This window comes from Triticum dicoccoides, chromosome 1B (assembly GCF_002162155.2).
Source record: "Triticum dicoccoides isolate Atlit2015 ecotype Zavitan chromosome 1B, WEW_v2.0, whole genome shotgun sequence".
Classification (NCBI taxonomy): Eukaryota; Viridiplantae; Streptophyta; class Magnoliopsida; order Poales; family Poaceae; genus Triticum; species Triticum dicoccoides.
In genome coordinates, this window is record NC_041381.1 from 538111203 (window position 1) to 538124897 (window position 13695).

Below are 13695 nucleotides of genomic sequence, written 5' to 3' on the forward strand. Positions count from 1 at the left end.
ATCAACCGCGTTGTGCTAACGCTTCCGCTTACGGTCTACGAGGGTACATGGACAACACTCTCCCCTCTCGTTGCTATGCCATCACCATGATCTTGCGTGTGCTTAGGAATTTTTTTGAAATTACTACGTTCCCCAACAACAGATCCTTCCTTCTCTTGTTCTTATCTCCTTCAACCTCCATACCATCCGCAGCTCCAGCATTCTCCTTCTTCTGGCGGTCAAGCACAAAGCCCCTCATTAGTGGCTCTGTAATATTCAGTTTCACCTTAATCCTTAGATATTTGCCCACTGCATTGCCATCATGCTCTACATCAACGTCCACAAGTTCATGAAAATCCGCCCCTATGCGTTCACCCATACTTCGGTTCATGTGACCAAGAGGTAGGCCAAACACCCTGATCCACATAGGAATCAGGTTGAAGTCATATTCCTCCACTGTTTTCTCCGGATCGAACTCCTCCATAACCAGTAACTCCTTATAAAACCACCACGGACCGTCCTCCAGAGCACGCCTCCATCCTGACACCTGTCTGAACGTAAACAAGAAGATGTTGGTCTCTACTTCTTTGCATTGCACCCCTTTGATTGGGCACCAAATCCTTCCCAACGTTTGCCCTATGATTCTAGCATGCCCAGGTTTCTCCGAGAACAATTTGCCCACTGCCTGTGGTTCAACCTCCGCCCAATCCGTCTCTTTCCCCTTCTCCATCTGTCCGATCTTCATCCCCCTCCTCTCCGCTGCCGAGAGCTTCAACCCTCGCATTAAGCCTTCCACGTCTTCCATCTCCTCTCCGCTACCTTCGAACTTCTGTGAGAACCCTAGGGACGAACCGGTGGTGTACGACCGCGATCCCTAGCTCGCGGAAGGTCTTTGGTGGATGGGAGGGGATCGGTGGCTAAGTGGATCGCGGAGGATTGAACCCACACGCGGTTACTAGCACGGCAGGATCACGGTGGTCGGCGGCGACTAGGGGCAAAACCCTAGCATAGACGAGATCGCCCCCCCTATCGCCACACCATAACTTTCGCTAACCGCCACCCGTAGGGACGGACTCCCTGTCCAGGAGGAGGATTTCTGCCACGATACTACACACGGCCGTCCGTGGACCCACCTGTCTGCCACGGACATCGACTCACCCATCGTCACACCCTCGTCCCCACGCCCGCGGCGCAAAACCCCGCTAAAAATTTCGCTCCGCCCGCCTCCAAGTCTCGCCACCGCCGCTGCTCACCGCCCAAATCGTCGGAGAGGATAATCCCCGGGACCTCCTTAGGGATGTACGCCGACATCCAGAAGGGCCGGCCCGGCTGCCGCCCCATCGACGCCGCCCGCACGGCGGACCTCACGGCGGTCTGGCCGAGGTACTTCCCCGAGGAAACCGAGCACCCGGTCTGGGCGGACGACCCCAGGGCCAGGCTCGTCGGCGACCTGGTTAAGGTCCTGGAGCTGGAGGAGAGGGCGAAGCTCCTCCCACGTGTAAGCATCTGTCTCCATTCCCCGTATAGCGCCTCATTTTGGCCCATCTCTTGTGGTGACGCGATTCTAGGGTTGCTTGCTCGGTTCGGGCGCGATGAAATTATCGCGTTGCTGCTCGACTGGCTGGTACCTAGGGTTTATCGGATTGGCTGATTGATCGTTAGTTGAAATTCTCTGGGAGTGGCAGCTGACATTGTAACTGTATATAGTTAAAATGCTTGCAGGCTCGTGCCTAATGTCTGTCTGGTTCCAATTATTTAAGTTCCTGAGCTTGCCATTGCTAGACATTTAATTGGGTACCATTGTTAGTAAAATGTGTGTTGGTTCCTTGCTGTTAGGGCAGAATTGGGGTAATAATTTACTTATCTGATCGAATCGACCTCGAAATTTGGGGCAGAATTTGTTTCTACAAGATCAAGGTCTCAATGCGATGGTGGCTCCTGGTATATGAAGTAGTGACATATCTAATCAGAAAAGGGGAATACTCTTCTTTATTAGGAGGGAAAAGAATCAAGAGGAGCTTGTAATTTTGTGAATAACTTTGATACTTTGTGCTCCACCTTGTCAGTATCATAAGATTACTTATACATTTATACCCCAATGTGCTACTGCGATAACTACCTAAAGCACGATGCAATGTTCCAATTGAAAAATGAAATCATGGCTTCATGTAGTTGCACAATAAATTACTAATCGCGTGGAAATGATTTAAACACATTGCTTCATAGTGTGCTTTTGTCATTACATGGAAGAATATTTCCGGTTCCAGCAAATGAACGAATTCATGTTGTTATAACTTATGACTACATTCACAGATTGAAGATGATGGTGTTGTCTTCTTCCTTCCAATTGATTTCCAGCAGCTTAAGAACTTGTGCGGTGGTACCAACCTCTTAGATGCTCTCAGGGAAAATCCTAAAGAAGCCTTGCTTTGCATGGGAGCTGCAGTTCATCTGGTTGATGCTTCATTTCACGCTAACATTATTAGTGTTGTCAGTTGTGCTTTGTTTTTTCACTCGCTGGACTTTGATTCTTGATGTTTTCTTCAGGCTAAGTGCTCGGGCAATGGCCTCCAGTTGAGCGACGTAGACAAGGTCAATATCAGGCTTTACAACCACACCGAGACAATAATTGCTTTGAAGAATTTGAAAGCGGCCTCTATTAGTAAGAACTTCTGTCTTTATCCATGTGTTCTGCATCTAAATGAAGTACTGACTTGTTGATTCACCTCATAGAGAAACTAGTGACAGTGCGTGGTACTGTTGTAAAAGTCAGTACTGTGAAACCTCTAGTTCTGGCGCTGGAGTTTCAGTGCATGAAGTGTGCTACAGTCATCCGTCGTGTGTTCTCTGACGGGAAATTTTCACCTCCGGTATCCTGCATAATTCAGGGCTGCAAGGGCAGAACCTTCACCCCAGTGAGATCTACTGCCAAGTTGATAGATTTTCAGAAAATAAGGCAAGTGATAAATAGATAATCTGTGTCATTCTCTGCTTATAACACTAAGCTCTGTTTTTATTATTTTCAATCCAGGATACAGGAGCTTTCTAGTGCTGAAAACCGTGAAGAAGGCCGAGTGCCACGAACTATAGAATGTGAGCTTACAGAAGATCTTGTAGATTGTTGCATCCCTGGAGAGGTTGTAACGGTAGCTGGAATCGTCAAAGTGCTGAACAACTATATGGATGTTGGAGGAGGTACAATTTTGAAGAAACTAGTATCTTATTTCTCGTTGTTCATTTCTGAACCTTCCTGGATACTATATTTCACATTGCTTCAAAGCCTGAATCCTCTTTGCAAAAAAAAAAATGCTAATGTTCAGGTGTTCCAAATTTCCTGCAACACCTGTAGAGCACATATGTTTTCAGTCTTTTGTTAAGGTTGTTCAGTAGTTTGGGTTGGTTGTCTAGTTTTGGCGCATTATGGACTACTAGGTGTAACCGTATCAGGTAGTTCACAAGAAGCATTATCAAGTTCCATGTTTCTCTTAGGGAAAACCTATCTCCTGCTACGTTTGTTATCCCTAAAACCTCCCCTCATTTTATCTTCACCTTAACTAAAACATTCACTCTTTTTTAGACATTGTTGCTTTCTATGACTTCCTTGAATATAAGACTCAAGAATTGTTTGTAGAACAAATGATGATAGCCAAAAGGTTACTATGTGTGGCGTCCATGTCATTGCCACATGCAATAGTCGTGATGATTTCTCTGTCATGCACGGTATCCCATACAAAAGGCCATGCACGCCACACAAAGCAGGAAAGTGTCGGATCAACAGACCATGTCAGCAATGAGACGTGTCCAGGAGGGATATGTCGGGACAGACTTGGTGCTCCTGGAGGCAGCATCCACTGCCACTGTCTTGCCGCAGCCAATAGTTGTGGGTGAGGGGAGGACAAGTTCAATACCCATGTCTCCTCAGTGCCATCAAGGGTTAGACCGTTAGAGCAGATTATAGGTGGTAGGTGCAACATATCGGCTGGATGGGAGACACAAAGAGTGAGAGATAGAGGTGAATTGTGTCTTCATTGATTTCATATATTACATTACAGTTCCTTTATGTTGTCTCTGCTGGCGTATCTGTGTATGGCCTTATACCTAATAATCCTAAGTTCCTAACTGACCAAAACTCATTTGAATCTAGTTGCACTGTCCTGGACTGGTCTCGAGATCAATGATACCAATGGCATTGATCCGGGTGGACTAATTGAATGCACTGGAGTCCGAGTCATAGACAGCCAGTAATAGGTTTAGGTAGTTGTGGGAGCTGCAGGGTTGGTACAACTGGCCTGTATTCTAGGCCCAGCTGAATTAGGTTCAGATGCTGCCCATCTGGTGGTTATACACCCCACAACTGATCCCATGATCATATCCTGATCTCTTGTGTAGTTCTTTCTGGTTCTACCATGCAAATACAATCAGTGAAGCTCATATTAGTCTGATGCCGGTGCATTCTTTTTCCAAAACATTCTTGTTTGTACTATGTAGATGCATATTTTCTTAAGTTCTCTTGTGGATATATACATATATTTTTAATATCTTTAGGTAAGTCCAAAAGCAGAAATCAGGGTTTATACTACTTGTACTTGGAAGCAATCTCAGTAAGGAACTCCAAGGCCCATGTTGTTTCAGAAAATTCAGATGCAAGTTCTACTGATATTCTGGCTACTGGATCCTTCAGTTTCGAAACTTTTACTGATAAGGATCTTAAATTCATCACCGAATATAATAGCGAGCATGGTGCTGATGTATTTCGTCAAATACTTCACTCCTTTTGCCCCTCCATCTATGGGCATGAACTTGTAAAGGGTAATTTTCTATTCTAGTACACTGTTTTAAATCCTAATGTGGTATTTTCTTGCAGTAATTTAATTAGAAGGTATTTGCCTTAGCTATTTAATGTGATTAAATATTTACATTTTGGTCTTCTCAGTGTTGTCCAAACATTTGGAAATAAATCAATCTGTTGTGCTCTCTTTAGTTTCTGTATATAAGAAATGATAACTATTATTTTAGCTTCATTACTTCTGGACATGTGCAGTGTTTTCAATAACGATTATTTGATTATTCATTATTTCACGGTAAGTACTCTTGTGCCGTCTCAAAAAAAAAAGCAATTCAGCGGTGAGGAATTGATCAAGCTATAGTGCAGAGTTCAGTAAGGGGATATGTTCTCTTTCTTTTCAAGAGCCAGCGTTCTAAAGAATGAAGGAAAGAAAAGAGTGCAAACTGTATTTTTGAACATAAAAATATTAAATTATCAAAAGTTCAACGAGTAGAATAAAGACATGCCTTATTTTCTAAGAGAGCAAACATCAAGAATGAATGTTTGTCCATCTCCAGTTCTTATGATCAATACCTGCATCTTCATTAGTACATGACGACCGAGCTACCGCTTGCTGACTTAAATCTTGGTGGGAAGGCGGCGCTTAACGCTTAGGCAGCCGTCTAGTCCAATTTTAGAACACTGTCGATAGTGCAGAGTTCTCATTTCAGCGCAGTAGCATTTGCTTGGATGCCGCATCTTCTGATTCGTTTTGTTTCTTTGTTGCATTATATTACTGGACATGACTAAATTAATGTTTCTAAATTTCAGCTGGTATCACTCTCGCGCTTTTTGGTGCTGTGCAGAAGCATTCAATGGATCAGAACAAAGTCCCAATTAGAGGAGACATCCATGTTATTATTGTTGGTAATCCTTATAATTTACCAATCATGATCCATGTAGTACATGGTTAGCACTTCCCAGGATGCAATCATACTCTTGCTTAATGTTGTTGCAGGCGATCCAGGACTAGGCAAGAGCCAATTACTAAAAGCTGCAGCATCTGTTTCTCCACGGGGAATATATGTATGCGGGAATACAACCACAAATGCTGGTCTAACAGTTGCTGTGGTTAAAGATTCAATGACAAATGATTATGCATTTGAGGCTGGTAAGCATGGAAGATTTATTTGTTCCTCACACATTCTGTGGAGAACCTTGTCAGAAAGTCAGCTAATTTGATCATTTGTTGTCATACAATTGGTTGTTCTACTGTTTTGTGGACGATGTGGTTTGAAGTCTTAGAATTTGCGATAGGATCAAAATAATGTTAAGCTCTTGGCTTTACAGGGGCTATGGTTCTTGCTGACCGTGGGCTATGTTGCATTGATGAGTTTGACAAAATGTCAGCAGAGTATCAGGTATTATTTTTAGTTTTCACCTGATACAACCTTCTTGGTGAAATGTTCATTCAGTAAAAGATGTTCTATACTTTCCTTGTTTGAAATTGAATTTGTGTTCTCAGTCCTTACTGGAAGCCATGGAGCAGCAGTGTGTATCTGTGGCAAAGGCTGGCCTTGTGGCGAGTTTATCTGCCCGCACTTCTGTGCTGGCAGCTGCTAATCCTGTTGGTGGTCATTACGAGTGGGTTAATCTTTTCCATCCTTCGATAAAATTTTCTACCCCTGCTTACCGTATGATGTTTGTATGACCTGTACTGTTATCTGTACTGTTATCTCTGTGTGCGTATGCGCGCGATGTGCAATTACTACAGTGTGATTGTTTTTGTCAATGTAATGTTCTTTTGCACCCACACAACAACACAAGTCACCGTGCCTGGAACAGGCAGACCTGCAAGCAAATACCATTTCCTTGTGTATTCTGGTGTTGTTCCTTCTTTTCACTTGTCAGTGAGATTCCGGTAACAGATCTTAAATTCCTGGGTTGTTTTCAACTTTTAGTAATACTATTTTTGCAGCCGAGGCAAAACAGTGAATGAGAATTTAAAGATGAATGCTGCCCTGCTCTCTCGGTTTGACCTGGTTTTCATTTTACTTGACCAGCCAGACTTGTTTCTAGATAAGAGACTATCAGACCACATAATGGCAGTAAGTTTTTGTTATCCATTTTTTGTCCACATCTTAAGCATATAGTACTGATGAGCAATATCACCACATATAATAAATGTGTCAGGGCTTTAATCTAATTAAAAAACTAACGAAAAATTAATATTTTCTACACGCAGCTCCATACCAATGACAGAAGTCCTTGCTCATCCAACAAGAGGCTAAGAACAGGTCATTCTTTGGTTATTAAAAAATATTTTTAGTTCCTTTTTACATGTGAAACCGTATACATCGTTATTGATTTGCAACTTTGCTCCATGCCCAGTGCCTCAATTTAATGACAGTATGGGGATTGGAATTGATGAGAAAAAATTGGCTTCAAGGCTGAGACTACACCCAGAGAAAGATAGGGACTTTGTTCCGTTACCCGAACCACTTCTTCGCAAGTATATATCTTACGCGAGAAGCTATGTTACCCCCCGGTATTCTGTCAGCTCCTTTTCACTTATCAATACCATATATGTAATGCAATTAGTTATTATTTTGTTATTTTTCTTCTCTCGGCTCAAGTATGTCAGAACCAGCAGCGGTGGTACTGCGGAAATATTACTTGAATTTGAGAGCACATAGTACTTGTTCTGATGGCACACCCATCACAGCCAGACAATTGGAAAGCCTTGTGAGGTTAGCAGAAGCTCGCGCTCGGGTGGATCTAAGAGAAGAAGTGACTGAACAAGATGCGAAGGTAAATAAGTAGAATACTTAACACACACACACACACACACACACACACACACACACCCTCCCCGGCTCCCTCCTCCCCATTTTGTACATATGCGCACCTTGCACCCTTGCACTGCCAGTTTGGATTTCTTCATACTTCATACCTAAATTACCAGCAGAGAATTTTTCTGTTGGTTTAGGTTCTTGTCCATGATTGCTGGGAAAATCTGAGTTCTTTCTCGTGCTAGTTTTCATCCTCAGCAAATTACTGAATCAAACTTAGAAGCATGATGAATTATGTTTTTTAATCTCCATATCATGTCGATGTTGCAGATTTATTTTTTCTGTCTGTTTGCTGCTTTATAAATCTGAAAATGTGAACGTACGGTGCTTATTGCATGCCTAAGGCTTATGCAAAGTGTTGTCTGGCAAATACAGTCGGATAGTTAGATGACATCAAGAGGCACACCTTTTTAATCAAAAATGGGCGTGCAATCTCATTCTGCGTTTTATTATGTTGCAGGATGTTGTTGAGATCATGAACGAATCCTTATATGACAAATATGTTGATGAGCATGGTTGTGTGGACTATGCTCGGAGTGGTGGGATGAGCCAACAGAAGGAGGCAAAAAGACTTATGAGTGCCTTAAACAAGCAATCTGAGTTGCAGCAAAAGGATCACTTTTCAAGAGCCGTAAGCAATTATGCATCTAAAATATTTTGATGAAAGGCTGGTCTGTTAGTTATTGCATATACACAAATCAATTGACATGGAAAGAGTACCAATTTTAGTTCAGCTACAATTCTGGTCCTGCTATGATCGACGAAATTTGACTTACTTGCTTTTTGTGCATTTTGATTCTTTTGTTACGCGGTTTCTCCAGTCAATAGGAGCATCTTCTTGAGGTTCCTCTGATGTTCTGTAATTTTCCCTTTGTAGGAGATACGGAGCTTAGCAGATAAAATCAGCTTGCAAGTTCCAGATTTAGATGATATTATGGAAAGATTGAACAGTGCCGGTTATATTGTACATAAAGGACAAAACATATACCAGGTATTGTCTCATAAAACTGCTTGACAGCAAGAAGTTTTGATCTAGTTTTTGGTGTCAGATACATTAGATGGGTATCCTGGTGTCGTGCTGATTATTGGTTATGAGTTTATGACTGGTAGACTCATGATGAGCCCTCCACTGAGAATCTAACTTCTTATTGTCTGTGAAACAGATATTGACCTCATCATGTTCACGGACCCAGCCAACAAGGTCAAGATGGTGAGTTCTCCTACACCCTACATGAAAACATGGGAGTTTGGTGTTGGTATTATGCTAAATTTTATATCTGTGTCACACGTTAACGTCTGGTTGACTAACAGTTACTTTGGGTCAGTGTCCAACACTTGCCATTGTTGTGACAAGATAACTTTGCAAAGGTTTCCTCTTCTTTGCTGCCGATTCATGATAGTTTTGTTTTTCTGGCAGATGTAGGGGGGGATTCGTTCTGCAACTCGTATGGACCGTTATGTACAGTATAGTCATGTGATGGCCTCTAATTTAATGTGTGGATAGCTCTGTGAATGCTGTTTATCGTAGCAGTTGTAGCTGATAATGACAAATATAATATCCTTGTGAGTTCCAGCATGTTAACGGAACATTCTGTTTTCGTTAAAGAATCGTCTATTTCCTGGACATTGGTGATCATGAATGCCGATTCTTTTTGTAAAAGAAACTTAGTGCTTCTATGAGACTTTTAAATAACCCCTTAGGGCTGAGAAATAGCGAACCCGCTTTGCTTATACGTTCAGCGTACGGTAGTGTATTTATTTGGACGAATGCAGTATATTATAAGAGAAAGAGTTACACAAGTAATTGGGCGGTGATGAAGGTGACCACCAAGGTAGACAAATTGAGGGCTACAGGTTACAGATTACAAGTTTCATAGAATCATAGTACCATCAAGGAGGCCTCCATGTTAGCCTCATCGGCGGTTTCACCTACATTTTGCTCTACGGGAATGTGGGACCGCTCGTGTTTTAACCTACTCCCTCCATCTGGTGAAGAGTGTACATCTAGGTTCAAAATTTGTCCACAAAAGAGTGTACTTCTATCTTCCCAATGCACTTTAAAGTAAGAAAAAATACTTCTCTCTCATCACACGGTAATCAAGACCAATAGTAATCTACACATGGTCTTCTTAATTTCTACATGCATTTAGCTCATCGGAGGGTGGGTAATTAAAGAGGAGAGAGATAGTGGCTCGCACCTTTCCAATGCATTTTTTACTCAACTTCATAATTTGTCCTAAAATTTCTAGATGTACACTCTTCACCGGACGGAGGGAGTACGTCTGTGCTCTACGCTTACCAGTGGAATTGTTTTGTGTGCTAGTATCTTTTTTACAGAGAAAGCAGCCTTATCAGAGTTCCAGTGATGCTTGTCCTGCCCTATCTGCCGCCAATGCTTCACTTGTTCCGTGTTGGGGCATATCTTTCGTTGCCCATTAGTGATAGACGCCAATGATCAAAGCAATCAAACTAATTTCCTCAGAGGGCAGACAAAACTTATCCAAATCATGGAAACAAAACTCAATAGCGACTGTCAACAGCAGAGAAGGAACATATCTCGCTAGTACAACTTCAGGTTACCTATAGAAATGAGAATTCTGAATGGAGGCTAGCTCCATGAAGCTCGTATTTTTGTAAAAATCAGAAATTACAGTTTTGAGTTTAAAAAAATTCTAAAAATATCACACACGTTCATACAGATATATACTCCATGTGTGCAACTTTTAAAGACGAAAATGGCGAGAGCTACACTAGGAAGACAAAATCGTGATTCTGAAAATGGCAAACATATTTGTGTAGCTAGACCTGTATATTGTTCTTCGGGTAATTTTGGAAAATCAAAATGTGTTATTTGAATTTTTCAAAAAAAAAACATGGGGCTCAGGACATAGCTAATTTAGTAGACTTCTCAAAAAATACTCCACTATCTAATCCAAATATCCATTCCAATCCACACGACGATTGGTACAGATTTCTTTTCAGTACCATACTACTGCAAAATTATGAGAAGATTTTTAAACAAACATCCAACTAGCCAGCAGGGTAACAAGCAATAATATATATCCAGATCATGGAAACAATACTCTTAATAGCAACTGTTAAGAGAAAGCAACAGCAGAGAAGGAACAAATCTCGCTAGTACAACTTCAGGTTATATAGGACTTTGTAAACATAGCAGGCAACTTTCCTCCCCAAACGACCAGAGCCTTACAGTCCATTCCATCCTTGCCTATCAAAACTGCAATCTAAGATCTGGGCTTCTCTTTCTTCTCCTTGAAGAGAGCGAGCAGCGACACACCAGATACCTTGACAACCTTGAACCTGACACCAGGAATATCTCCCACAGCATGACCCTTACGACCGAATCCAGCAATCAGCACCTCGTCCTGAAGCATCCATCAAAGCCAAGAGGTTAGGTTGGTTGCATATAGCAGACATGTCGCATATATCTGAGCAATGGGTGAGGGGCACATACGTTTTCCTCGATGAAGTTCAGGCAACCATCATTGGGCACAAAGGCAGCGATCTTCTTCCCGTTCTTCACCAGCTGGACACGAGCACACTTACGGATGGCAGAGTTAGGCTGCTTGGCCTCAATACCGCTGCAGGGGACCAATTGCACGTTGGTCAGGATTCAAAACATGAGATAAAAACAAGGGAACATAAATCTGCTGTTCAACTTACATCTTCTCCAAGACAATGCCCTTGGCGTGAGACGATCCAGCGAAGGGTTTCTTCCACTCATTGCCCAAGTGGCTCTTCTTGTATGCCTTGTCAGCCCACCTCTGGTTCCTGCGGTGGGTCTTGAGCTTGCGCCCGGCTCCCATACCACGTGTCTTACTGTGATAAGAATTCAACCATGCTTACATTAATTAAACAGATGTCAAAAGTTAAAGCAGGTGTATTACTACCAACTTGACAAGCAACAGGAAAATCTTGACCAAAAATCCAACAACATAACTATGCAAGATGCATAAATAGGATATGTTCATGATGTAGTTGGAAGCACAGAGCTTATGTTGCAGCCAACTACACATGTGAACACATCCCAAAGCAAGTCCTGAAATAAAGAACATGTCACTGAACTGAAGTGGTGCATACTGCATACACATCCATTTGGTACAATCATTTCTCCTTGCCTTCTAAACTGACAAGTAGTTAACATATTAATACATATTGCAATCATGACAGCAAGGAGCTGGACACATTCTAAACATGAGCAAACTGAAACCAAACTAGAGGCTATAAAGAAACTCGTATTGTATGCTACCATGCACAACTTCCCGTGCCCAATCATCTGAGCAAAGGAATACAGATAACATGGTGGCAACGAATTTATGTTGCTTATGAATATGTTTAGCACTGAAGTTGTATCTGATCAGCACTGGACCGTCAATAAGCTCAGTTCATCGCAATGGAACTACAATCTCATCCTCTGACCCCAGCACAAATCAGCCTAAATGACATGGTTCTACTTGGCACTTGCTAGTCCAAGAACATAGCACAAGAACATCTACATATCAACTGAACGTGTGCATATGTTGCAACCAACTACAGATATGTAGATGTGTACACATTAATTGCAACAAACTACGGATATGTACATATTCAAGGCAAATCCTGGAATAAAGAGCATGTCACTGAACTTAGCTGGTGCATACTGCATACATATACATATGTTCCAACCATTTCCCTTCGAATTACAAACTAGCAACTAATTAACATATTAATCATCTATCACAAACATAACGAGCAGGGAGGTGGATATACTCTAAACATGGCCACCATACAGAGCATCATGAAAACCACCTGCCTAGAGGCTAAAAAGGAAGACGTATTGTATGCTACCATGCATAGCTTCCACGGCCAGATCATCTGGACAAAGGAATACAGATAACACGGTGGCAACGAATTCATGTCGCTTATGAATATGTTTAGCACTGACGTTGTATCTGATCAGCACTGGACCGTCATTAAGCGAAGTTTCGTCGGATCGGAACGACGATCCGGTCCTCTAACCCTAGCACAAATCAGCCTAGATCACATGGTACTACTGGGCATTTGCTAGAACAAGAAAGCGAGACGAGAGCGTCGACATATCGGAGCAAGAACCGGGGAGAGCTATGAAGAAACATCTCTGTCCAGGACCGATAGACCAGGGGCGAGAAAGAGCAAGGTACCGCATTAGGGTGAAGGAGGAGAAGAGCTCTTAGCACGCACCCCATGATGGCGGAGGGAGAGGCCGGGAGATCTCCGGGCGGGCGGCGAGGGGAGAGGTCGGGAGATCTCCGGTGGCAGGGGCTTCTTCGCGGGCGACGGCGGCGGCGGCGGCTAGAGGAGTGAGGAGGGGAGACGAGGGGGGATATATAGCGGGGGTTTGGGCGTTTAGGGTTTCCGTGCGCCGAGATGCGTGCTGGCGTGATGGATCCAGTCTGGGTTTTTTCCTGCTTCTACCCCCGGATAACACATCTTTTCCACATATGACCCCAAAATGTGCATTTCTCAAAGGGCCGCGTGCACGAGTCGACAAGAGCTTTGCACGTCCATGCTTCGTGAATTCATTTTGCTCGATTTGTTTTTTGTTTTTGAGGGACTCGATTTGTTTTGTTGGGTGATGCAAATCGGAGGAGACAGGGTTCACGGCTTTGAACTGTAGCTAGGAGTGCCATTCAAGTCGAGTCAGAGTCAGTTTGGCTCAACTCGATAGAGCTCGTTGTCTAGTTAGCTCAATTTGACTTGTTAACAAAACTAGCTCATAGTTGAAAATTGTGCATCATCAAAATAGAGTTGCTTATAGTATATGAAGATCTGTCGCTTGTTGATTGCGCCACGTGCCAGATAGCGTTACTCATGATGTACTAGCAGACTGTAATTCTGTTTCCGAGGAATAAAAACCCACATTATCCTGCAGAAGAAAACTAGCTCAAATTCAAATTTGGCTCAGACTCGTATAACTCGCGAGCTAGCTCATTTAACTTGTTAAGCCTGTTATGAACTGTGAATAACAAAATATGCGTATTATGTATGACAACAATCAACAACAATATTGATGCTTATCTTTTGGCCCTTTTGATTAATGAGTTATTTGATTAGTGAGCT

General features: G+C 42.6%; 2 protein-coding genes across 3 annotated transcripts; one reads left to right on the top strand and one right to left on the bottom strand.

The window, feature by feature from the left end:
• Positions 1-1096: 1096 nt before the first annotated feature.
• Positions 1097-9267, top strand: LOC119347910 (probable DNA helicase MCM8). Of its 2 annotated transcripts, none has more exons than XM_037616402.1 (18): positions 1097-1477; positions 2293-2433; positions 2527-2641; positions 2713-2935; positions 3011-3174; positions 4525-4788; positions 5576-5671; positions 5763-5915; positions 6095-6165; positions 6270-6388; positions 6723-6852; positions 6990-7041; positions 7136-7256; positions 7381-7555; positions 8057-8227; positions 8474-8587; positions 8760-8806; positions 9014-9267. In XM_037616402.1, coding segments are annotated over exons 1-18 (2358 nt in total). In that variant the 5' UTR covers positions 1097-1276; the 3' UTR covers positions 9015-9267. The 2 variants fall into 2 exon arrangements, with proteins under 2 accessions (XP_037472299.1, XP_037472296.1); XM_037616399.1 differs by having other exon boundaries at positions 1099-1477; positions 7136-7292; positions 9014-9266.
• A 1360-nt stretch (positions 9268-10627) lies between these two features.
• On the bottom strand, positions 10628-12964 carry LOC119347933 (40S ribosomal protein S23). Its single transcript, XM_037616406.1, has 4 exons — positions 12817-12964; positions 11281-11436; positions 11072-11198; positions 10628-10982 (listed from the first exon to the last, which is right to left on the bottom strand). The coding sequence occupies exons 1-4, from the start codon at positions 12819-12821 to the stop codon at positions 10842-10844; spliced, it is 429 nt and encodes a 142-aa protein (XP_037472303.1). The 5' UTR covers positions 12822-12964; the 3' UTR covers positions 10628-10841.
• Positions 12965-13695: the final 731 nt, after the last annotated feature.